Source organism: Aricia agestis, chromosome 12 (genome assembly GCF_905147365.1).
Source record: "Aricia agestis chromosome 12, ilAriAges1.1, whole genome shotgun sequence".
NCBI lineage: Eukaryota > Metazoa > Arthropoda > Insecta > Lepidoptera > Lycaenidae > Aricia > Aricia agestis.
This window is the reverse complement of record NC_056417.1, coordinates 6,145,462-6,173,021: the sequence shown is the minus strand read 5'-3', so window position 1 is coordinate 6,173,021 and position 27,560 is coordinate 6,145,462. Positions and strand designations below refer to the sequence as shown.

Here is a 27,560-nt window from a genome sequence, read left to right as displayed (position 1 = left end):
CGTCAAAAAAGAGTACTGTTGTCAGTATTAGCTCCGTGTGCTGTCATGTATCACACGTCTCTTTTTACCACGCAGTGTTACTGATCATCTCTCTTGCTCAGGCCTTTTCGAATTTTCAAGTCCTTGAGACACTATTAAGGGGGCGACTAACCCTAAAGTGTCGATTTTATAATTCATTTTTATACTTGAAAAAAAGCTCCGAAGTGTTTCATTTTCTAAAATTAGATACTACATTATATTTCCGAGAATTCGATCTGAACAAAAACACGATATCTTAAAATTTTCTCGATAAAAAAAATCACAAAGACGCATCTAATTTTCATGAATTTTTCATTTATTGCCATAACCGTGCATTGAACTAAGTTAATATTTTAACACATTGTATAAAATTCTATCATTGAGAGATCGACCTAGCGGATTTTTAAAACGGTATATATTTATCGAGATATTGAGAAAAAACTAATTTGGCGATGAATCCGCGTCGTTCTTTTTCACTTGACATATGAAAGACGGGCGTGAGTGTGAAGAGAGAAGGACGATGTTTGGTTTTTGGGGTTAGTCGCCCTCTTAAATTGGAATGGGGAACAAAACGAGGCATTTCAATACAGGTTTTTATTGAGGTCTTATATTAACAATAATATTAATGAACTTTAAATTATTAGTATCACAAAGTATAATCTTACAATAGTATCACAAAAATGGTCCCCATCCGATATACATCTGACAGAGATTGACGATGCTCGTCGCTTCCACTATGAGGTGTTCCACTTGCCCCTCCGGAGACAAGGACAGCGATAGTTGCTTGTTGTTCAATTTCACCTGTAAAAAATGGCATTTAGAAATATAATAAAATAGTGTAAATTAATTATTAACTATTATACAGAGCTATTTAGTATTTTGAAAATAATAAAAACGTCATTTTTACACAACATCGATTCCAGTTGATTCTTAGTTATAACGTAAGCGCAAGTCACCAATTGCGTCTTTTTCTAAAATCAATGTCCCATAGCTGCGCTCATGTTACTTAGCATGCCGTTCAGCCTCTGTAGTATAATATATGCTAGGACTGCACTGCATCAGCGAGCCGTTTTATAAGCCTGTCTCTTTCTGACATATCACTACGTCTCGCTCTAACATTTCTGACTTCCATGGCGTTCAGCGTCTATCGTATATGAGCCTGCTTGCCCTTGATCGTTGGTCCGCTGAGGTGGGGCGGAAGGTAGGGATAGTTTTATACGCCTGTCTCTTTCGAACATATCGCTCCATCTCTTTCTAACATTACCAAGTTACTTACCATGCCGTTCCACCTCGCTCTAATTTACCAAGCATGCCGTTTACCGTGCCTCATAATATAGGGTTCATCATTGCATCTCTCTCTAACACTTACCATGCCGTTCAGCCTCTGTCTTATATACGCCAAGTGCTGCAGCGCCTGATCATTGGTACGCTCGGACGGGGCGGTGCTTATAAATCTGTCTCTTTTTGACATATCGCTCCATCTCGCTCTAACATTACTGACTTACCATGCCGTTCAGCCTCTGTCGTATATGCGCTAGGTGCCGCAGCGCCTGATCGTTGGTCCACTCGGGCAGGGCGGAAATTATAAGCCTATCTCTTTCTGATATATCGCTCCATCTCGCTCTAACATTACTGACTTATCATGCCGTTTAGCCTCTGTCGTATTTGCGCCAGGTGCTGCAGCGCCTGATCATTGGTCCGGTCATTGGGCGGGGCGGAACTTATAATCCTCGCTCTTTCAGATATATCGCTCCATCTCGCTCTAACATTACTGACTTACCATGCCGTTCAGCCTCTGTCGTATATGCGCCAGGTGCTGCAGGGCCTGATCGTTGGTCCGCTCGGGCGGGGCGGAGGGCGGGGGTCGGCCGCGGCCCCACGATACTAGCGGGTCGTATACAAACGGCCCCACAACGGACATGAGCGCCTCGGTCTGTGCACGCAGCGCCCGCATGACAGCTTCACAGCATTTCCTGGTGTAGGAGAGATTATTTTGTTCATTTTGGTTGCAGGCCCCTTGTGTTAAATGAGAAGATTGGAACTATATAATTTTTTGTGGTTGATTACGTCATTTGGTCGATTAAGGCACAAGTTAGAAGCCGGCTACATGAAGCGGCAGCAGACGACGTGTCGTCGCAACACTACTGGTTTCTATGTATTTCTATGAAATACCCTGCGCAGATACGAAGCTAGCGACACTTTCATAGAAATACATAGAAACAGTAGTGTTACTGCTGCCGCTTCATGTCGCCCGCTGCCAACCAGCACCTTTAGTCGTGATCTGTCTGCTGGGTTTGACGTGACCAAATTACGTAGGTCCACCATCTAACTATGAATCAATTTCTAGTGTAAAACTAACCTATACATCCCCTCGTACTGTAACGGGCCCATGGCGGCGCACATGTTGTGCGTCAGACGGAACGGCACTCGCTCGGGCCACTCGAAAGCCTCGCCCTTGTTGAACAGACAGTTGAAATCGACGTGCACCGTGTCGCCGTTAGTCGCGTCGAACGATATGTTCTCGCCGTGTCGGTCGCCTAGACCTGATAGAGATACGGATTAAATGTTTCAATTTTCATTTTTTTTTATCCATAATGAAGTTTTTCCAGGTAAGGCTGCCTTCACATTAAGTCGCGAGTAGTGCGGCAGCCGCGCGACTTAATGGGAAGGCAGCCTAAGGCATGAGCAGCGACAATTAATTTGTATAATGGTCAATATTTCGCAATAAAGGAAGACTTAAAATTAATTAACATTTAGTTCAAAGCTTTTTATAAATAACAACATAGCACTATTAATTGGCGACAATTGTTAATCTTTTGTGCCGTCAAGGTAACGTAGTTTTGTATCTCATACCAAGAACTATAAAACCCTCATTGCAACATTATTATTCTAGTGTTAACTTACCAAGAATATAGCCGACCATAGACATGACAGCTGTTGTCCTGATGTAGGCGGACCTCGCTTGATACCTAAAAGAGATAACGCAACCAAATGGTTATTCATCAATACTTATCCACATGAAGTATCACATCACTTGGAACGGTTACTACTTAGTAAGACATTGAGCTATCGCTACTTGTCTCTTTCACTCGCATGAGAATTTTATCTCCCACATTTTTTTTTCACAGATGCACCATGACACACAATAAGTAATAACAATACTTTTATTCACAAGTAGAAACAAGAAGCGATAGGTCAATTAAAGAAATTCTTAGGGCCAGTTTCACCACTTCCTGATAATTGCCGGATAGGCTATCCACCACTTAACTTGACAAATAGAGTATGGAGAATCTGTCAAAAAAGTTGTGAATAGCCTATCCGGCACTTTATCAGGAAGTGGTGAAACAGGCCCTTAGCATTCCACAACCAGACTGTACAAGAAGCGATAGGTCAATTAACAAAATTCTTAGAGCCAGTTTCACCACTTCCTGATAATGAATGAAATAAATGAAGCGTCCATAGATATTAGATATTATTATTATAAGTGCCGGATAGGCTATCCACCACTTAGACCCAGTTTCATCAAGCAATGTTAAATAAATAATGGCTTGTTAAATCAGTTAATGGCCTGTTAGAGCTATCGGGCGTTCCATCATGCCCTAATGTCATGTTGAATCACCTAACACGGTGTTAAATGTAATTCCTGCTATGGAGGTCCGTTAAATATTTAACAGGCTGTTAGATGAGTCAATATAACAACTTTCAAAGACAATAATATGCAATATCAATAAAAGAATCTGTTTTGACTTTTGAGTCTTTCCGCCATGTTTACGCTACGTCCTTATTATTAATTATTTTCATAGTTATGAATAATTATTTATTTTCACTTTGCCAAAAATTCAGCCTTCGGATTTTCCATGACATTGCAAATATACTAACTTGTATCAAAATTACCAAACCGAAATATGTAAATAAAAGTTTGTATTATGATTCATGTTTTCAGCTTTGACAGGTAATAATTATTAACCTGGTAAATTAAGAAGAACTATTATAGCGTAACAAATGTATGCGATCAGTGATATTTTAATTTGGTCGCATTGTCTACTATTATACTACTATGGAAGAAAGTGACACATTGCAGCAAACATGTCGTATTAATCTTGTACATTGCAATTTCGTCGCCCTATAACAAGAATGAATTGATAGTTGTTCACTCGTTGTTCACTTAACATTGCATTTACTAATCCGCTGCTAAATTTTTACTGTGGGACATAAGTATTGTAACAGTCTGTTTAATTTTCTAAGCTCCGTTAAGTAATGCCTCGTTAGGATTTAACAAACATAGGTTGGTGAAATTAGGTCTTAACCTGGTAAATTAAGAAGAACTATTATAGCGTAACAAATGTATGCGATCAGTGATATTTTAATTTGGTCGTATTATCTACTATTATACTACTATAGAAGAAAGTGACACATTGCAGCAAACATGTCGTATTAATCTTGTACATTGCAATTTCGTCGCCTTCTAACAAGAATGAACGAATTGATAGTTGTTCACTCGTTGTTCACTTAACATTGCATTTACTAATCCGCTGTTAAACTTTTACTGTAGGACATAAGTATTTTAACAGTCTGTTTAATTTTCCAAGGTCCGTTAAGTAATGCCTTGTTAGGATTTAACAAACAGAGGTTGGTGAAATTGGGTCTAAGGCTGCGTGGAAACGAGCAGAGATGTGGTGCGAGCAATGTGTTTTTAAGATCCAATAGAATCGCTGCGCTAAGCGAACTCACGTCAATGAAGCGATTCTATTGGTTCTCAAAAACACATTCATCGCAACACATCTCTGGTGAAAACGCAGCCTAACATTACCAGGCGCAGGGGTCAGCGAACACTCTGCGGAACCATTCGTGGAACACGGGCGGGTGTCGCGGTAGCAGCTGCGTCTCGTATATCAGCCGTTTCTTCTCAAGCGGATCCTTGTTGGAGCACATCATGTCTTTGAGCTCGCGATTGCTGGTCTGGATACCTGGTGATTTTAATGTAACTTTATCATCATTTACGTGGGAGAGCCATGCTTCGGCACGAATGGGCCGGCTCGACCGGATAAATACCACGTTCTCACAGAAAACCGGCGTGAAACAGCGCTTGCGCTGTGTTTCGCCGAGTGAGTGAGTTTACCGGAGGCCCAATCCCCTACCCTATTCCCTTTCCTACCCTCCCCTATTACCTTCCCTTCCCTACCCTCCCCTATTACCCTATTCCCTCTTAAAGGCCGGCAACGCACATGCAGCTCTTCAGATGCTGCGAGTGTCCATGGGCGACGGAAGTTGCTTTCCATCAGGTGACCCGTTTGCTCGTTTGCCCCCTTATTTCATAAAAAAAAAAAGACATCACCATTGTAACTATAAAGCCCCATACTACTATGAGTATTTTTTAATTAATAAATTCCTCAAAGTTGCTGTCTTTGATATGTTGAAAAGTCGTTTGAAAAAAAGGGCAAAAACCATATTAGATATACGATTTAACTTATACCAACTTATACCTTATACCATAATATATTATAATTTATACATACATTCGAAACTCTTGTCTGTTTGACACCTCTTTGCGCTTTGATTGCTAAACCGATTTCAATAAAATTTTGTTCGAATATAAGTACTCAAATGTATGTTTAATTTTGATCGCGAAAAAATTTCTGAGTCTCAAAATTCCGAGCAACATATTACATAAGTACCATAGAGGAAATTGATTCCTGGACAGTTGACAAACCAACGTCATTTGGTCGGATCATCATAGCTAGCACAAGCACGTAGACAAACGAAAGAAACTAAATTTTGACAGTTTTACCGGAAAAACATTGGAGTAAAAGTTTCTTTCGTATCTCGATATCTTTCGCTTTTGAAAATCTATATGTCAAGCATGACGATCCGCTTTTGACATTTAGTTTCTTGATTCTGTTTTTATTTTTACTATGGCACTTGGCTATAAAACCATGGCCAGTGTAGAGTAAATGGCGGCAAATTCAAAAAATCGATGAATAGCAACCCTGTCTATAGCCGGAATTATAGTTTTGATCTACAAACTACGAATAATAAAGTTCCTTAGTTTTTATTATTCGTATTTCGTAGATCAAAACTATAATTCCGGCTATAGACAAGGTTGCTACACGTCGATTTTTTTAATTTGCCGCCATTTACTCGACACTGGCTATGGTTTTATAGCCGAGGTGCCATAATTTAAAAAAAAGAACCAAGAAACCAAATGTCAAAAAAAAAATTGCCGTTGCTTTAATGGTTGCTATGGAAAGAGTTTCTTGTCTTTGTCCCCTGAAACTCAAGTCGATGGGTGGTGCCATGCTCGGGAATAAGATATGTAGACATGGGAAAGAAACTGCCATTACTTTCTTCCGAAGAATCGACTGGGAAACCCCGTGCTAGCTACGCATGTCAATTTAATGTTAATTGTGATCAGTCGGCTGGGTTTGACGTAACGCGACCAAACTACGTAGGTCCCCCATCTGCCTAGGAATCAACTTCTCTGATAGTACTATTGAAACAAATAATAATTAAGGTTACCTTTTTGCTTATAAATATGTAGCAATACAGGCCTAAGGCCCACCAAGTTTGGCACCCATTCTATGAGTCCACACTCCTCGTTTAGCGGCAGAACGCTGTATGTCCTTATGTATAGTCTTCGCTTTCTAGTTTCAGGCTCGTCTTGTAAGAACCGATTTACCACCGTGTTGAATTCCATCAGCCGAAAGTCCTTGCGTAAATCATCACGTGGTTTCAGCATTATAATGTACGCTTTGCCGTCAGAACCTGTGATAAAAAAAATATTAATAACTACATCAACAACTGTTAAGTGTCTAAACACACTAGGCCGAAGTTACGCGGCGTAAATTCCGCATGAAGAACCGCAACGTCAAACGCATACAAAATACGGACGGAACGCGACGGAATAGTGTGTCATCGGTAATTTAAAATACATTGCGGGCGTAATCATGCGGAATTTACGCTGCGTAACTTCGGACACTTAGTATCGTCTTTTTAAATGTTATATTTTGATCGTCATTGTAACGAAAAAAAAAACATATACATAATTGCTCTGTTTTCAGTTGAAAATTAAAATAGTCAGGTCACAGAACGATTACAAATACTTATGACACTTGTCACACGTTGCACACTTGTCTTATTTCTACGAGAATATTGCTATTGCACTATAATCGTGTTTAGGAGATAGCAATATAATTGGGATTTTTTTACACTTAAACCATTGACCGCATTTGGATGAGTCAGGTCAAACGGAAATTTTTATCACGGTAAAACGTAAGGTTTCCTCGCGATAAACAAGTTTCCGAGCAAAAGTGGTTGCGGGCACCATCTAGTTCTAAGTATATTGAACTAGTATCTAGTTCAATATACTTCATAAAATATTACCTCTAAGAGTAACCTTCCTAGGTTTCTGCAGAGAAGGCAGTATAGTGATCTTCTCTTCTATTCCCGCTATATACACGGGCGGTTCGACCGGTATATTGATGTCTAACCGCTCCTGACTAGCCGCCTTACACGGTAGGACTATTTTGCAGAACTCTTGAAACGGCATCATAATGTGACTGAAGTCTCCCGATAGCATCTTAGGGAGAGTTCGGACTAATGATGATACGGTTATCTGAAACAAATAATGTTAAAGATGTTTTTAACTTAGTCTCAACATTATGTTAGTAAACTACTTAAGAAAGTGGGACCTAGACTTTATATTGTAGTCTGACTATATTGTCCTGTCTTTACTTTTTTTTATGAAATACGGTTATCTGAAACAAATAATGTTAAAGATGTTTTTAACTTAGTCTCAATATTATGTTAGTAAACTACTTAAGAAAGTGGGACCTAGAATTTATATTGTAGTCTGACTATATTGTCCTGTCTTTAGTTTTTTTTATGAAATAAGGGGGCAAACGAGCAAACGGAACCTGATGGAAAGCAACTTCCGTCGTCCATGGACACTCGCAGCATCAGAAGAGCTGCAAGTGCGTTGCCGGCCTTTTAAGAGGGAATAGGGTAATATAGGAGGGTATTGAAGGGAAAGGATAGGGGATTGGGCCTCCGGTAAACTCACTCAATCGGCGAAACACAGCGCGAGCGCTGTTTCACGCCGGTTTTCTGTGAGAACGTTTTATTTCTCCGGTCGAGCCGGCCCATTCGTGCCGAAGCGTGGCTCTCCCACGTATAAACTATAATAATATTAATTTATAACTGAGCAGCACAGGTGCAGTGCGCGCAGGTGTGGCGCAGAAATTACGTCACAACTGTCTCACGCTAACGTCACATCTTTCATAACATACCTCTCCATTGCTGAGTATGGGTTTGTAGTAGAACTCTATCAGCGCTTTAGCCAGTCGTGTAAAGTGGTATCTAAGCCGCGTAAGCGCGGCGCAAAAATGACGTCACAACTGTTATACACTATAGTTTGAGCGTTTTAAGATGATATGGGTGACACATAATAATTGGGAAGTTACCTAAAAAAATTAATCGATAATTTAAAAATATCGAATCACTTCGTAAAGGAATTGCAATCGAAATTATAGATTTCGTACTGACGTTTCAGAGTGGCGCCGGCGATATAAAATGGCCGCCCCTTTTATCGATTTGATTTCGATTCAACTGTGTCAATCTCTATTGGCATAAGTTCAGTTTCATGCATCTGACATTTTTCAAATATTTTCGTTACAATAATTTTCTACAAATGTTTTCACAGTTAAATGTTAAAATATTTTATAATTTTATATTAATAAGTTAGTATTTAGCAACTTTTCATTTTTATTCATTTACAATTACTAGAGATCGCCCAATGGTCGAAATTCGACCTTACATGCAACGACATTAGGATTACTACCTATATTTTGTAAAAAGTATTATTGACTACATCATAGTTTTTTTTCAATTCTTGTCTCTGGGACTCAGCTCATCTCAGACTGGCCGTATAAGCATTGTCTAATAGTATCTAAAATTAAATAAAAAAAAACAATAATCAATTTTCAATTTGTCAACTTGTTGTCAATAGACTTCAACCATAAATAAAAGAGTATAATTCGTATGTGCTTGTCACTCACTCAAAAATCTGTCATTTTTCCTAGTAGTAGCGTCGTAGTGTGTGTAACGTTTTATTTGTTAAAAATATATATGATAAAAGCATAATTTCAAAATAATATTAGCTCGATGCACTCCTTCACCATATAAACTATAACTGTGCGAAATTTCATGCACCTACGTTTCCACATTTTTCGTAAAAGGGGTTACAAAGTTTTTCTCTCACGTATTAATATATAAATTATAGGAAACATTTGTTTTTGTAGATGGAATATAATTGATTACATTTTGTTTTTTTTTTTGTTTTCTTGTAAAAAAAATTCGTAGCAAGGAATATGAGAACAATCACTCATATCATCTTAAAACGCACAAACTATAGCGTCACACCTAACTTTGTTTATAGATTACAATATATACTTTTTACGTTATAAAGCTATTTTAATTCTATTCAGTAAACTCTTTATTTACATTAAGTATTTCTCTAATTTTCTTTCCCTTTTTATCGTAATTTACTGCATATTAAATTATTCTATTTACCGTTAGTATAACCATTATATTTAAACATATAACATGTGAGCGCTTGCTTAGAATTCACATATCCTTTTCTTGTGGTTTAATAAGCATTGTTGCTTATTGTTAGTTAACAGTTTTAAATTTATGTAGCTTATTGTAAGTCATATTATTGTGTTGTGTTGGTCTTGATTTGATGCTTCGTATGTTACATTTAAGTGTAACTTACTGTACACTAGTGGAAACTTTTAATTGTCATATCGCTGTGTAACGTGTATCTCACTGTTGTCTTAAAATGCTGTAAGTTTTCCTAAGAAAATAAAATAAGTGTACGTACCTCTCCATTGGTATGTATAGGTTTGTTGCACAGCTCTATTAACGCTGTAGCCAGCCTCGTGAAGTGGTCTCTTAGCCGCATGAGATGTGGTTCACGCAGACGCGGCGAAGAAATGACGTCGGCGGCGCGTTTCGCACGCGCCGGGTACGATGACTGGAGCACGCTGAGCGACATCCATAGTGCGTGTTGCGGGTACGCCGCGAGCAGGGATACTAGAATCGCCTTGAGTTGGAGGTATACCTGAAAAAATATAATAACAAAAAATATAGTAAGTCGCACTACCTATACAGGGTGAGTCACTTGAGTGTTCAAAACTAAGTGATAATACTTTATGGGTGTGTAATGTGTATGTATTCCTTATATATAGAGTTTACTATGAAAGTAGCAGCTTTTGTGATTTGTATGACCCCACCGCGCCGTCATGTGCTTGCCCATACAAAAGTTTAAAAAAAAAGTTACGCTTTCAGCGCTGCTACTTTCACAGTTTACTCAATACAGGGGACTCATACGCACTCTACAGTATTATAACTCAACTCAAACTCCAAAAAAAAAATTGGTGAAACAGGGCCTAAATAATTACATACGAAGCTGATTGGGACTTAAATCCTCTGGTACTGGCACTCTGGTAGCATCTTTCAAAATATTGTGTGAACAATATAATTAATAATACCATTTTTAAATAAAAAATGTGTGCGTAATATCCTTACCTCCTTTACCGGGTGACATATTCTCGATATAATCTGCGAGAAGGCAGTAAGGAACAGATACAGCGGCAGCCTCTCCGAGTATACCCGAATGATTTCCGTCATTTGCGCCAACACCGAGTGCACGCTCGTGTCAGATGACGTCACTTCCACGTCAAGCCTGTGGTAAAAGAATTTACAACATGCATATTTTAGTTGTACCCAAAATATACCAATAGTTAGCGTTGGCCATGTCGTTGCTGCATTTCTCAATGATCCAACGTCATGAATTCGCCCATACATAAATTAAAAAAAGGTAAAAGGCTAAAAATCATGAAAATCGTGTTACGTACTTTATGGATGCTCCCTTAAGTATTAGCACTTTGTTGCACCCTATATTATTATGTTACAACACCCACCATAAGTATTCATCATCGTGAGCATGCTGCGGTACAGGTACCGGTGGCCGTACTGCAGCGCCTTGCCGTAGCAGCCAGCAGGCGCCGCCCACTGTCTCTTTCTGCTCAATACATCCGTCTCTGTCTACTATATGTCACAACACCCACCATATAAACAGCATCCTGGGCATGCTGCGGTACAGGTACCGGTGGCCGTACTGCAGCGCCTTGCCGTAGCAGGCGCCGCTCACTCTGTCTCTCTCTGCTCAATACATCCGTCTCTGTCTACTTTATGTCACAACACCCACCATATAGACAGCATCCTGGGCATGCTGCGGTACAGGTACCGGTGGCCGTACTGCAGCGCCTTGCCGTAGCAGGCGCCGTTCACTCTGTCTCTCTCTGCTCAATACATCCGTCTCTGTCTACTTTATGTCACAACACCCACCATATAGACAGCATCCTGGGCATGCTGCGGTACAGGTACCGGTGGCGGTACTGCAGCGCCTTGCCGTAGCAATCGCCGCTCACTCTGTCTCTTTCTCCTCAATACATCCGTCTCTGTCTACTATATGTCACTACACCCACCATATAGACAGCATCCTGGGCATGCTGCGGTACAGGTACCGGTGGCCGTACTGCAGCGCCTTGCCGTAGCAGGCGCCGTTCACTCTGTCTCTCTCTGCTCAATACATCCGTCTCTGTCTACTTTATGTCACAACACCCACCATATAGACAGCATCCTGGGCATGCTGCGGTACAGGTACCGGTGGCGGTACTGCAGCGCCTTGCCGTAGCAATCGCCGCTCACTCTGTCTCTTTCTCCTCAATACATCCGTCTCTGTCTACTATATGTCACTACACCCACCATATAGACAGCATCCTGGGCATGCTGCGATACAGGTACCGGTGGCCGTACTGCAGCGCCTTGCCGTAGCAGGCGCCGCTCACTCTGTCTCTTTCTCCTCAATACATCCGTCTCTGTCTACTATATGTCACAACACCCACCATATAGACAGCATCCTGGGCATGCTGCGGTACAGGTACCGGTGGCCGTACTGCAGCGCCTTGCCGTAGCAGGCGTCGCTCACTCTGTCTCTTTCTCCTCAATACATCCGTCTCTGTCTACTACATGTCCCTACACTCACCATATAGACAGCATCCTGGGCATGCTGCGGTACAGGTACCGGTGGCCGTACTGCAGCGCCTTGCCGTAACAGTTGAGCGCGTGTAAGCGCCGCGTCCACGCCGAGTCCGCGCTGCCGCTCACTTTCTCGTAGTATGAACCGAGGCACACCTGAATTGGAACAGGTTGGTATCAAATGAGTACAGAATTAATTCTCATCGCTCTTTTTCTCACGTATGTAACGTGAGAAAAAGAGCGATGAGAATTCAGCAGTCTTACCCCAGAAACTGATACGATTTTAACTTACGAGTCCGATTAGTTTCAAATAGAGCCGCAGAAAGATCGTGCGCTAGTATAGCTGTCTATATGTCAATAACATTGTAAGTAATTTTTTGCGTTTAGATTCCAATTAAATATATGAAGAAAACTTACCAAGCTCTTTTCCCACTCCTTGAAAACGTCAACTGATTCCTTATAGAAGCGTATGTTGACGTCGACATCCACGTTGGCAGTCTCATCGTTGTACTTGGCTATGAGTAGTTTCGCTTTTGCAACTATTTTACTACAAAACGAAAACCTTTTTAAAGTCTATATTTTGCAGCCATCTTGTAAAGTTTGTCAGTTTATAGGAGCCTTTAGCTGTATATTATACGCGACGCGACCAAGCGACTGCGAAGCGGGAGCGTCAAGTTGCGTCAAGTTGTCAAATGTGTGTTTTGAATAAATTTGACTCCCGCTTCGCAGTCGCCTGGTCGTAGGTTTGAACAAAGCATTAATCTTAATCGAAACGATGTGATGTGATAGAAAGTAAACACAACTTCCATCACTAAGGGGATGTATGTTTTCATTCACTTCATTTTGGTTCACTGTTTAAAATGATAAGTTTTGACTGTAAAGGTGTTACGGTCTTTTGAACATTGTTTTGTTACAGCCTGTATACTATACTTAGGCCCACTTGCGCAGATCTGGGCTAAAGATAACCCTGGATTAAAGTTATCTCTTTCGTAAAATATATGAAGAATGTAAGACATAACACACTATTTAACACGGTATAGTTCTTGCAATTTACGAGTGCGCGTAGCCTTTATTTGTAGTTGTAATTGTAATATAGACATTTTCGTTGGTGTGCGTACCTGACGGGGCAGTCAGTAGCGAGCGAGCCATGTACGCGTGTATAGATATGGTCACTCACACAACTAAGGGCGCCGCGCACTCGTAGATTGCAAGAACTATATTAACTTTAACCTGTATCTAAGAAAAGTGGACCTTAGATAGATAATCACTTTATAGTCGATACCTTTCATAAAAACACAAATAAAACACAATATTGCTTGCACTTTTTCATTCTTCACTGTTATCGAAACCGGTCGTGTTTAAGTTAAATTTGTAGTAATTAATGAATATAGTGGAAAAAGTGCAAGTAATATTGTGTTTTATTTGTGTTTAAAATGAATTTCCACCAAGAACCGACAGTACAATCAATTATATATATGATACCTTTCATCTCTAGTCAATTTATTCTGATTGGGGAACGCGTCTTGTAATCCCCGTTTTAAACTGGTGAAGGCTGGCTCGTTCTGTCCCCGTGCCCAGTACATCTTAGCCTTCTCTATGAACAGCTGATCCGGCTTGTATTCCTCAGCGTTCAGTATATACATGTATGACTGAAATAAGAATATTATACTAAAGTTGAAACCTTCAGGGAAATCAATTCATATGCAGATTGTGGACCTACGTTATTTGGTTGGATTATTTCAAATTAATATCAGCCATGATCAATTGCCTGAGCTTGATATAACTCGATCAAATTACTTAGGTCTGACATCTGCCTTTTTTTCGTAATACTAGCGAGTTAATTGTTGAGGTTTATCTGTGTCTATTTATATAGCAAAAACTCGGTGACCCGGCAAACGTTGCTTTGCCATATAAATTACTAGATGACGCCCGCAACTCCGTTGCACCAAAATTGGTTTATCACGCGGGAACCGTACATTTTTCCGGGATAAAATATATCATATGTCCTTTCCCGGGACTCAAGGTACTTAAGGCATCATTATTCTCTTCATGCCCAAACCGCGGAACCGATGCTGCTGAAATTTCGTAACAAACAGACAGACACACTTTCGCATTTATAATATTAGTATCATGGAAGCATGGATTTTTAGTGTCAATATAAAAAGTAGATAAAAACCTATTGTCAAGCCTAACGAATGTACGGTTCAGCCGTTTTGTAGGAGTTAGATATAGACGGATACTTTACGCTTCAACCGCTGAACTGATTTCGATGAAAGGTACTAAAATAGTTAAACTGTATATGTAAATAGTTATATAGGATAGTTTTTATCCCGAAAAAGGTAACCGTGAAACACAAATTTCTACAGAAAGTTGTGGGCATTATACAGTTTTTACTTTTTATAAACAAAAAAAATATATACCAACCTGTTGTAAGTTACCAGCCTTCCTCGCTTGTTTAGCGCTTTGTAACCACAAATTGCCGATACAACTTTTGAGGTTACTAGATGTCATAGGATGTGAAGGTTCCAATTGCTCCTGGAAAATAATATTACTTGAAATTATACACATAAAACTTTTCAGATATAGACTTGAAAGTGTCAAAAAATAGGAAAGAGTTCAGTAATTAAAGATTCATATTAATATGAATCTTAATCTATAACTTGGTCGGGTTTAGTCAAGCCCAGCAGACACAAATAACACTGACTTGACGTAAGCCGGTAAAATACTCTAAACTTAAGGCCAGTTTCACCACTTTCTGATAAAGTGCCGAATAGGCTATTCACAACTTGTCCATACTTGATTCGTCATTTATCAGGAAGTGGTGAAACAGGCCCTTAAACTTCATATTAAATATTATGGTTGTTACCACATCCCACCGCTGCGCGCTGCCACCATTTTTTACTATACAGAGTGTGTTAAGTAATAATACTTTAGGGTGCGTCAGTGACTCTTTTATAAATGTAAGAACGAAAAATTATAGATATTTACCTGCATTTGCTGAAGCAGGATTCTTCTCATTCGCAGGAGCGGCTCTATTGTTCGGACATCCGACTGCACTATAGACAGCCTCTGCCGCCACTCGCTCAGCAATTCATTTAGTAAATCTTCGCATCTCCTACTGCCATCCTCCATATCTTTGAAGCTACAAAACAGATTATTATCGACATAAATAAATTTTATTAATTGATTATTATTATTTTCTAACATATTTGTTTCAATTAAAATATGGTATACAACATGACGTGTTAGCCTTTTATATCCTAACCCTTGGTAAGAAAAAACGTAGTCTATACTAATATTATAAATGCGAAAGTATCTCTGTCTACCTGTCTGTCTATCTGTCTCGCTTTGACGCCAAAACTACTGAACCGATTGTAATGAAATTTTGTACACAGATAGTTTAAAGCCTGAGAAAGGACGTAGGCTACTTTTTAACTGGAAAAAGCGGTTGTAAGGGGGTGAAAATGCGTAAATTTGTTCAAGTTAAGTTAGTTCCAAAAATTCAAGTCGCGGTCAACAGCTAGTGTTTATAATAAATACGTAATAAAACAGTAAGTATCCATTGTGTGAATATTTTCAGTAACAAGGGGCATTAATATAGGCCTACATTGTGCACCATTTGAACACAAAACGCAATGTTATATCAACAAACCGTTTCAGCAGCTCCATAGCATGTCCAGCCTCAGCTAAAATATGGAGTCCGACTACACTATGGTATGTAGTACGTAAAGCACTTTCCCCTCTCGTGTCCGTGTGCATTTGCGTTACAAGACTTGCAGCAGCGTGTGAGCAGGCCTCGTCGAATGACGTCACTTCCTGTTTCCGGTACGCAATGAGGACACGCCCCATTAGCAGGCCCCAATTCTCTCTTGACGGTGGCTGAAAAAATTTACAGCAATTGTTGTTTGTCTAAAGATAGCATTCGAATCAAGACGACCGCGACGAGAGACCACGACCCGAGACCGCGACCGGCAACCGGTCGCAGGTCACGGGGCGACAGCTACCTACGAATCTACGCGACCGAGTCGTGCGACCTATACTAAACTCGTAAAAATGTCGTCTTTGTGCGATGAAAACGCTGCCATTTTGTATCTGTCGCGCCACGGCACTGCCTTGTGAGCGACTGGGCCACGCCCACACGTCGCGCGACTCGGTCGCTTGCATCCGTCAGCACTTCCTATCAATTCATATAAAGCAGTGGGTCGCGGTCGCCGGTCGCGGTCTAGAGTCGCGGTTTCACGTCGCGGTCGTCTCGATTCGAATGTTACTTTTAGAACAAAGTACTCAATTATAGCTAACTTGTGAGTTAATATTAATCATGAACTTGTTTTCTCTCGTTATTAATGAACACAACGCAGAACGCAAGATATTTTGACATATTATTAGCAGAATATACTCATAAAGATTCTTTAGATATCTCATAATATGTTAATTTTGATAACTTGTCTACTATAACAATGTATCAAAATTATCTCTTATATTATTTTCTTAACCAATATTATCTATAATACTTCTAACCTACCTTCTAACATTATTATTTCTAGTAATACTTTTAAAAGTAGTAAGGCCTGTTTTACCACTTACTGATAAGTGTCGGATAGGCTATTCACCACTTAACTTGACAGAAAAAGTATGGAGAATCAGTCAAAAAAGTTGTGAATAGCCTATTCGCCACTTTATCAGAAAGAGGTGAAACAGGCCCTTAATCTTGCCAGTAAACTTACCACTGGTTTCTTCACCAATTCATCTAGCTGCTCGAACCTGCCGAGTCTCCACAGCGGCTCGGCTGACAGCTCACTCATGTCAGTATCTAGCTCGTCTAGGAGTCTGTAAGCTGTGAACGGCTGGTCTAGACCTAGGTAGCAGTCTATCATGCCCTGAAGCAAAATAGAAACGTCAAGTAAGGGCCCTCCACACGACGTTTTTTACGCTCGTTTGTATCGATACAAACGCAAGTTGAACAATCAGCATACGGAAGGAAGCCGACACGCTTTAAACTTTATATCAGCGAAAACGCGATGAAAGCACGCATGAAACGCGCGTCGTCAGTGAGCAAAAAATATATCGTTTGGAAAGGCCCTAAGGTCTGACGATATAATATAATATCGTATGCCATAAAATTAGGTATAGCCTTGGATTTAAAAATACAGGCAAAATATTTTAAAATACAGATTAGCGACTAAATAAACTGCTGACACAGTTGTGAGATATAAGTCTTAAATTATCGGCTAACTCAAAATCACATTAAAAAGAAACTAGAGTATTTATTTAGAGAAAATAAATAGATATATTCTAGTTTTGAATTCTTTCAGTAAACTGCATTTATTGCTCCAAAGCTATATTTACCCGTAAACTATGGTCATCCAATTGGTCCTCTTTCGCCAATCGCTCGTAGCAGAGCGCCGCGTCTTGTAGCCGGCCCGTCACTACTTGCGCTAATATCAACTCTTTCACAGACGGCTCCGTTTGTTTTATTGATAGGATACCTGTAAATAAGTGAACAATAATGTTTATTTTATCCTAACAAACATTGATAAAATTACATAACGAAAAATGTGTGTTTAATGTGAAAAAACAAAGGCGTACATTATAACGTACATACATATTAAGTTCTCTCTAAAATTCAATAATTTTCTCTTGGAGTGAATCGTTTTATTCGTTGGCATATATTTTATCTTCAATTTTCGGTCTTTACTCCATAATACAATCATTATTCGTGTACTTGTGTGTGTGGTTGTGCGTGAGTATACGTATTTGCGTGTAAGAATGCGTACGTACATGCATGAGTATGTGTGTGCGTACTAAAACATACGTGCATACATGCAGCATACGTGAGTGCGTGCTTACCAGCAACAGTATCGGGTTCGTCCAACAGAGCGTATATCTCAGCTAGAAAAGAAAGCTGTTCTTGTGCCCTACTCTTATCTTCTGTCATATACAGCTCAAGATATTGAAGAGCTCTCTCTAACTCGCCGCACTCAAAATTACCGCGAGCTATCTTGAGTTTGTCGAATTTTTCAATGAACATTTTAATATTCCTGTAAAAGGGAATGTTAAACGTTAACGACCTTACAAAAAGTAAAATATGTTTTATATTCATTATTCAGCATTATAATATGCCATCGATAAATTGATTGGTTGTTACTTAAATTTTGAAAAAAGTTTTGAAGAAGTTTTGAAAATAATAAGGTTAAAATTACTTAAAATAATATTTGTTTTGCGCATCTGTTTTATACTTTTTAGACCATAATATAAACAGTATTATACTCACTTATAATTTCCATTCTCTAGCGGTCGTTGCTTCACATTAGTCCATTCTAGAAGCCATCGATTAAGGAAGTCCAACAAAGTGTACACAGTCTTGCTGCATTTGCTCTGAAATATTAAATCTCTATTAAAAGATGTAAACTACTGTTGCAGTAGCTACAAACACTGATCTTCAAATAGTTTTACATTATTCTTAGTACAACATGACCATGACTTACCACATCAAAAACCAATAATACTCATGTGAAACAAACTAGAGTATAGGAAAAGTTTTTATAGGTAGCAAAGCATATCTGCTTGCTCGCAACAGCACGCTGTATAGTACTCCCAAATTAATAATGCGTATGGAAATCTTCGCTAATTGTCGTAATCACGAAAACACCCGAATCTATGAAACGTAAGAGCCCCAAACAATGCACTTGCATTTTACACCTTGTTCAAAGGAAATAGAAGTAAATATCATAATATTATAGCCGGTGGCTGTCCGCTGTCGCTGGTCCGTCAATAAGTGATATAATACCTGGTTCATATCTTCAGCCTGTACAGTATGCACATTCGGCGTCATGCGAATGTGACGCAATATCTTCAACTTTTGTCGCTCCCCCGACAAAGCGGTGTCGGCAATCGTTTCAGAACCTAAAATCCATACTAATATTATAAATGCGAAAGTGTGTCTGTCTGTCTTCACGCCCAAACCGCTGAACCGATTTTGCTGAAATTTGGCATGGAGATACTTTGAGTCCCGGGAAAGGAAAAAGGATACTTTTTATCCCGGGAAAATATACGGTTCCGGTGCGATAAACGAGTTTTGGCGCAATGGAGTTACGGGCGGGCGTCTTCTATAGTCCGTCAAGAAAGTGAAGAAATTAAAAAGTGGCAACATCGTAGTGTCATCTCTTTTTTCTTAGAAAGGGATATAGTATCTGATATAGTATTCAATAATTATATGAAGATAAGGTCATTCATACCGTTGGGGAACCTAACATTATAACAGTTAGCAGGAATCAAACCTTTCCCTGCTTTATCTAATTTAAAACAAAAACCTTTGATATTCATGCTATTTTTTTTTTTCAAGATACCATCTGCTTTCTGCTGAAAGGCGTATAATATGTTATACGCACTATATTTCAAAACGATATCATTTTCAAAGATCCATAAAAAGTAAATGAATAGGGAGATCGCAGACGTCACACTTTTTGTGTGATCGAGTCTGCGGCGCACAAAAGGTCTGCATGGCGCGCAAAATGTCCTTCGCGGATTTTTCACAGACTTAACGCACACGACGCACATCTTCGATCATTCTGTCCGCTGAACTGTAGGGATGTAGACGCTATGGAAATCATGCAAAGATCGCGAAGTATTATTTTGTACTTGAAGTACAGAAAAAGAAGAAAAAACTTATGGGAACGTTGACAATTTAATCTCTTAGAAAGATACTTGTGTAAGTGTATACATACACATATTTTTACACACAGATGTAAACCAATTTCGGTTTCGTTTGACAGCTCGAGATTGTTGCTCTATTCCGTTAAGTATACTTTATGATAAAAACTTAAACTTACCGTAGTTTGTTTTTTTCTTTAGACATCAACGATGTCCAAACAGGAGCTGAATATACATTACAGCACACTTCTTCCCACAATTTTCTTTTTAAATGTCTATTATGATATTCTGCCTTAGAAGTATCATAAATTACTGGTCTGTTTTGTATTTCATGAATTAACATCGTTACATCGATATCTGGCGCCATTGTAATTAAATAGATCGCGTACGTTACGTCACTACAAATGCAGATTGCAGACTAAAAGTGTGCGCCGTCTGCGTTAGCGCGTGTTGAAGCAAACATTCTATTTTTTTCGCACACTTTTTGTGCGGCGCGGCGCGAAGCTGCGCGATGCGGTCTGCCAGAATGATACGGATTTTTTGTGCGCCGGACTTTTTGCGCGTCGTGTGCGTTACTGCATATAATTGCATAGGTTTTATTTCCACAGACTAAAAAGTGCGTCACGGATAGTCTGTCGACTGCGATCTATATTTAAGAATAAACTAATGTTTGAATATTTTTAAGTGAAGTAGATCTACTTATTTAAGGTCCAATTTCACCAACGACTGTTAAAGTTAATGCTCGAATTAGTATCACGTTATCTCTATCGTTTTTCCAGACGAATGAAAGAGAAGGCATGACATTTTAACAAGCCAGTAACACTAACAGAAGTTGGTGAAATTGGGTTTAAATCTGTTAATTGTTCAATACATACCTATAACAGCCAACATCTCCTCGTGTATATACTCCATGTTGTTTTTGGACATGACAGCGTGTAGTAGCACGTAGGGTAGGAACAGGAACAGCGTGCGTACGTCGCGACGCATACTCGGGTGCACGGTACGCAATAACTCACGTATACTCTGTGATTCTATGAGTGGTATGAGTTGACCGGCCCAGCTGAAAAAATAATAATAAAGGTTTTATTTAATATTATTAATATAAGGTTAATAATTATTAATTACTAAAGGTTTTAATAATATTAATATATTGTTATTGGTATTAAATTATTAATCTAACAGCTTTTGTACGCTACTCCTTTAATAGTTATGTTTATGACACTATAAATAAATTTATTTACTGATAGAAGTTAAATTTCCAAAAGCAGTAAAAAATCAAGTATTTAGTTCGTAAGACTCATCACCGAGTTGGGTATTGATAACCAAATATGATTGCGTAGCACGCAAAGTAATCAATTTCGATAATGGGTTAAACCTAGACGAATATACACGTTCGGATTTTCGGAGTCATTTTAAATAGATAGAAATATGATTGTATAAAAAATAAACTAAAGATACATACTTATGCGCCCATTCCAAGAATGTAGTAGCGTATACCGATCCGAACAGAGGATGTGCCTTTTTAGGTTGAAATGGATATGCCAGGGTGTACCTAAAATAAAAATTCAAAAGTATTTTCTATGTCTTTCTCTTCCTTTTTTGTCGAAGATAAAAAAATCAAAAATAAAGTCAAAATTCAAAAAGCGGTAACGGGATTTGTCCCTTTTTTTTCTTTTTCTCTTACCTTGAACTCAACAAAGGGATCATAATCTGATGCATATTCTCGGGGAAACTCTCCCAAACTTCCTTTTTACTACCAGACGGTGAGATGTCGTATATTTTCAGTATTTCTTGTATAGTTAAGGCGTAGCAGTCCATGTTCTGAAAAATATAGAATTTTATTACCAACTTAGCTATTTTCTTTTATGCCCATGTATTCACTATTTGCATAGCAAAATAAATTGATAATGGAGTTTAGGGTATTATGTGTGATGTGCCCCATAAGTTGAGTTCCCTGTGGAAGTAACAGCGCTTAAAGAGTAACTTTTTTTAATTATTGAATAGGTTTCATGATGTGGAGGCATTTATCATTGACAAAGACAAATACAAAGAAACTTAGAAGTCAAAAGTAACTCTTTCACTACTTTTACAGAGAACTCTGTATTATCATAAAGTTAATATAGTTTCTATACGTGGGAGAACCATGCTTCGGCACGAAAGGGCCGGCTCGACCGGAGAAATACCACAGGCTCACAGAAAACCGGCGTGAAACAGCGCTTACGCTGTGTTTCGCCGAGTGAGTGAGTTTACTGGAGGCCCGATCCCCTACCCTATTCCCTTCCCTACCCTTCCCATCTCTACCCTCCCCTATTACCCTATTCCCTCTTAAAAGGCCGTAAATTGAGGTCGGTTGATCTATACTCACACTAGTATCCTTCTCATATTGAAACGCTCTGGCTAGTTCTATGAGCGCAGTGGCCGCGAAACAGTTGTCGTTGATGGAGAACGCGAAAGGCGAGCCGTCTGGTTGCACATACCGCCGCGGCAGGTGCCCCGCCTCTATCGCGCCGAACTGACCCAGACAGAGACCGCTGGCGACACTCACTGAGACATCGGGGTCTTTGCAGCCTGAAATAAATGATATTTCGAATGTACTACCATTAGAGAAATTGATTCGTATTGTACATACTTGGATAAGTATAACTAGCTATTTGACTGAGCTTTGCTCGGTATTCGTTCGATAAAACGACATATGCACACACACATATACACACGAATAAAGTGACATTTTCTAAAACTGATTCCTAGCTAGATCGATTTATCGCCCCCGAAACCCCTTATGTACTAAATGTCATGAAAATCATTGGAGCCGATATATATATATATATATATATATATATATATATATATATATATATATATATATATATATATATATATATATATATATATACATATATATATATATATATATATATATATATATATATATATATATATATATATATATATATATATATATATATATATATATATACAAAAATTGCTCATCTAAGATATAAGATATGTTATCCATGATCCATAGGCTAAGCTTTCATAAACACAATTTTAAGATATTTTTGTTGGGGTGAGGAGAAAGCGGGACGTGTGTGCGCACAGAACACGCTATTGGTGGATTAGTAATGACACGTGACGTTACTGGTAAATCGCATTCAAACGATGACACGCTATTGTTAGGTATTTACTAATATTCTACACATATGACGATTACCACCTCCAACCAGCCGATTTTGAATTGTTTGCACAATATGGCCTATTATACCTAGTACTAACATTTTCATAATAAATAAAACTTACCATCTAACAGTTTATCAATAAGCTCCACAACAACAGGATCTATGCTTTTCCCCCCAAATATTGCTTTGTGAATATCACTTCTATTGCTTTCTAATAGACGGTTCAAATTATTATATGCCACCGCCTTTATTTTAGGTATATCCTGGTTCAAATGCTGCAAATACCATTTCACTCTATCCAAGAAACTCTCAGGTTGGGTCCTCGTCACGTGTTTTTTCACCACCATTTTAACTCTCTCTGATATTTTTGTATCTTCAATAAAGAATAGATCTGATATATGGGAGCTTAATATGTTTTCATTACTGAGGACTAAATATTGGAATATTTTGTTTATCTCTTGTGGAGCGTATTCTATTTGCTGAAGTAAAGACACAGCTAGATTTGATAGAAGCGGTCCCAGGGAAATGCTGTCGATATTATGTATAAATGCACCCCAGGCCTCTGCTAAGATTTTCGGAAACTCTTTGGCTAAAGGCAGAGCAGTTCGTAAGGTAGCCAACACTTTGTACCTTAGCGGAGTCAAATACTTTACGCCCATCAGTTGCAAAATTTCCGGAAAACTCTTCAAGGCCTTTCGCTTGACCGATAATGCTACTTTAGTATTGACGAGTTTGTGGTCAAAATATGCGAGTACCCCCAAAAATTTCGGGTTCAAGAAGTCGGCTATTTGACCGATACTCATTGTCATGCTGCCATTAGGAGTTGACACGTCAGGATCGTGACAAGCTAAGTATCGGATCGCATTTAAAACTTTCTCGGGGCTAGAACAGTATTGCAGCAAAAATTCGGTCAAAATAACCCTAAAATGTCTCTTTATGAGATTCAAGACTGTACATCTTGTCAGGTTTTCGAGTATCGAGTTACATTTTTGTACCATATCGTTGGTTTGCGTTAGATATACGTAAACATAGATGTGAGGAAACCTTTCTATGAGAAAATCGGAGACCGAACATTGGACCAAAGCAGCTATTTCTTCTATCATTGATGGAACCTCCTTAACACTTACAGCATACAATATAAGGTATGGTAGAAAGTGGTGACCATCTTTAGATATAAAATCCCTGTAGCCAACAAATCCGAAGGCTCGGACTACTCTTAGTAGATAAATAGGAAATTCCTTCCCATTATAGAGACTGCATTCCACAAATAATTTGCAGTAATCCTTCTTATATTTATGATACACTTGGTTTGGTGTTTGGCCATGAAACTCGCAAACATCTCTCAGAAACACTATAGCTTTAGGATTCAGTGGACACTGTGGGAACATTATGTAGTAGACAAGCAATTTTGTGATTGGCAAAATCAAGTTACTATTTCGGCACAAACCGAATTCTTTGATGTAATTCAATGTTTGCGTTTGTAAGGCTACATCATTGTTTAACAAGCTTTTCTGAGTAGAATTTACAAGAAGGTTTATGCACATGTTAATCATTGATTCTCTTTTGCTATTCCAATCCTGAGATTTGTCTTCTTCCAACTGAAAATTAAAATAGTTTAAATTACTTAAAAGTGAAAAGCTGAAGTATATCTACTAGTATTCGTGAAACTGAAAGATTTACAAAATAAACTTGAGATGTGTCAAGGGACACCCGAATGGAACGAAGTTATTTCTTATGTTCAAAAAACCTGTATTATACATATACACTAAAAAAATATATAAAAAAAGCCATCTATTGACGACCAGGAGTGCTAACAACGCGTCGGTTTATTCTCAAAAAACGCCATCTAGCTGACGCACAGGAATACTATCAACGCCCTCTGCCCCTACCATGCAGGTACTAATAAAAAATTGTCGAGGTCAAACATCGTTCTGCCTTTACGCCGAACGCCCGATATGGATTTGTTCCAAAATTTGTTTACAATAAAAATAAAACATACCTGATTGTTACTTAGAACTGCTTTGAAAACTTGTACAATATATTTCAAATGCGGCTCAGATATTATTGTTGAAGGAACTCCATAGTCAAAGATAAAGTAATGGTTTAGCAGACACTCAACCAGCTTCCAGTACTTCTCTCCAATTTTTATATGCTGCTTATCATTCAGAAACTTTCCGAATAAATTCTTCATAGTACCTTGTGTAGAATTTGTATGAGAATTAATATTTTCTATACAAATTACATCATATTTCTGCTTTATTTCATCAATGTATTCAGAGATTTTCAAATTTTTATTGTGGCACTGTGAGCATAGTATACATAGAAACATACTTCCAATTTCAAATATACAATGGCCAGCACTGATATTGCTAATAATAATTACATAATCAGCCAGTGACATACAACATATAGCTGGTAACACCGAAATCACATTACTCTGTACATCTTCTATTCTGGACATGAAAACGGGCATTAAAATATCTCCTATAATTTTGCTGGCTGACATTATTTTATTCGATAAGAGCAGTGGTGTAACTTCAACCACCTGAAAATATAAAGAAAATAATTTAATTTTGTTAAGGCAAACAGTAGTTGTTTAGGTGTCAAAATTAAAGTTCTTCTTGTTAAATACACAGAAAAATCTATCACCTTACAGAAAATATTCCTGTAAATATGTATTATGATTTATAATAAATATGCTTGTAAGAATACAAAGGGAAAAAATCTTACCTTGGCACAGTCGACCCTACTTTTCATTAGAGAACTTATAACAAACATAATAGTATCACTCCCAGAGTCTTTGTTTCTATGTTTTGACAATAGCAAAGTTTTTACAAGCATATATTTAAGGAGGCACAATCTTATTGTATCTTGTAAATCTATGAGAAAAGATTTACTTATGTTTAAGCTTACAATTTGGTTAAACATTTCTGATTCCTCTGCTGCTGCATTCTTATTCAGACATATGCTACATATTACCACATTTAAAATACTTTTGTAAACACTTTTATTGCCTAATATAACTTGCTTATAACTTCTTGTTAACTTAAGCAAAGATGTCCATATTTTCATCAATTTTTCTTTATTCAGTAAACTATGATCCTTTGATTTACATTCAAAATGTACAGATAATAATATGTTTAGTGATGATAAACATCTACTAAGATGAAATGATAGAAGATACTCATCCAAATTCATATCCTCGCATGCCTTTATATTTAGAATGACTGATAAAGCATTGTTGTAATATGTATTCTCATTTAGAATATTCAATTTAATATTATTATGAACAAAAGGCAGTATTTGTTTTACATAAAAAGTCTTCAGCATGTCTATTTCTGAAGCTTCTTTTTTCTGTAAATCTGTGATGGATTTTGGTAGCTCAATGAATTTAGATAACAATAGACATCTCATCTTTAGATCCTTTGTAAATATCTTTGTTGAGTTGTTAATAACTATGGTACATATTGATGCATATATCTCTTCATATCCCTTGATTGATGTAACATCACTTTCTTGTAACAATTCCAGTAGTGTTAAATTAATTTTTTTCAAATATACATCATTTATTTCATATTTTTCATACAAAATATGGATTGTTTCAACCATTGCTTCCGTATAGGTTAAAAAAGCTTTGTTTGTTTTTGGAAAGCAATCATGTAACCTAATTATGGAAACCCTATTTGAATTTTTTATCAAATTGATAAAGAATTTGAAACAGGTGTATTTGAGATCAATATCAAAATCTTCAAGCATATACAAAATAGGTGTAAACACTTTTTCTTCCAGGTAATTATTCTTGTGTGGTGTGTTAATTAAATTAGGAGGTATACTTTCAGCTAGCAGTTCTAAAGTTATTTCTATAATGGTCTTCAGTGATTCAATACTATTGACTTGAACATAAATAGGTTCTAGCTTCATGTCTTGAATAGTTGTTAGTGTTGGTGTAAAATTTTCCAGTATAACCTCTCTTTTCTTACCTTCGGGAAACTCTTTATAATATTCCACAAGTTTCTCCAAAACTTGATAGTACTCAGCAAGAATAGCTTCATTGAATGACACTCTATTTATGCATAGTATATGTAGAATCTTAGACTGAGCTTCTATACTTCTTAAATGAATGCTGTAATATCATAAAATGTTAAATGTTAACTCAATAAATGATAGTACAATAAGCCTAGATTTGTTTATATTACCTTACCTATGCAATTCCTTTACAGAACAAACATAGAAGAGTCTTCCTAATAACCAAGTATTGAAGGAGTTGTAGTGAGAATCGGGACTTTTAGATGAGCCGGCTTTAGGGACCAATACCTCCGAATAATCTCTGGAATAAGATGTCAATCAATGAAATTAAAATTTTTTGGTCAATAAATATTTGTATTTCTATTTGAATGGCTAAAGAAACAAATAGGAAAGAGTATTTTAATAACAGTAATGAATGAAACTGGTTGCATACTCAGAAAGTTTCAAAATAGATGATAAAAGTCTATCAAGCCCATCAGCTGCATTTTCCAAATTGTTAAACAAAACTAATGTTAGATCGTTAAACATTTTCCACATTGTATAGGGACCGTCCTGCGTTACATCGTCCATCTTCTTGAATTATTTGTATTA

At 37.9% G+C, this 27,560-nt stretch overlaps 1 protein-coding gene across 1 annotated transcript; it reads right to left on the bottom strand.

Annotated features, from left to right (window-relative positions):
- Positions 1–639: 639 nt before the first annotated feature.
- Positions 640–27,560, bottom strand: LOC121732834 (serine/threonine-protein kinase ATR). The gene is made up of 29 exons (XM_042122832.1): positions 27,403–27,560; positions 27,145–27,270; positions 25,674–27,066; positions 24,943–25,488; positions 23,065–24,541; positions 22,133–22,335; positions 21,452–21,588; positions 21,230–21,319; positions 20,643–20,827; positions 18,905–19,020; positions 18,389–18,492; positions 17,965–18,155; positions 17,464–17,603; positions 16,842–16,994; positions 15,770–15,996; positions 15,106–15,259; positions 14,542–14,652; positions 13,600–13,766; positions 12,535–12,664; positions 12,125–12,273; positions 10,603–10,759; positions 9,896–10,135; positions 7,399–7,630; positions 6,535–6,780; positions 4,829–4,985; positions 2,923–2,987; positions 2,378–2,561; positions 1,799–1,991; positions 640–819 (listed from the first exon to the last, which is right to left on the bottom strand). Exons 1-29 carry the CDS (start codon positions 27,537–27,539, stop codon positions 691–693), a joined length of 7,539 nt encoding a protein of 2,512 aa, XP_041978766.1. The 5' UTR covers positions 27,540–27,560; the 3' UTR covers positions 640–690.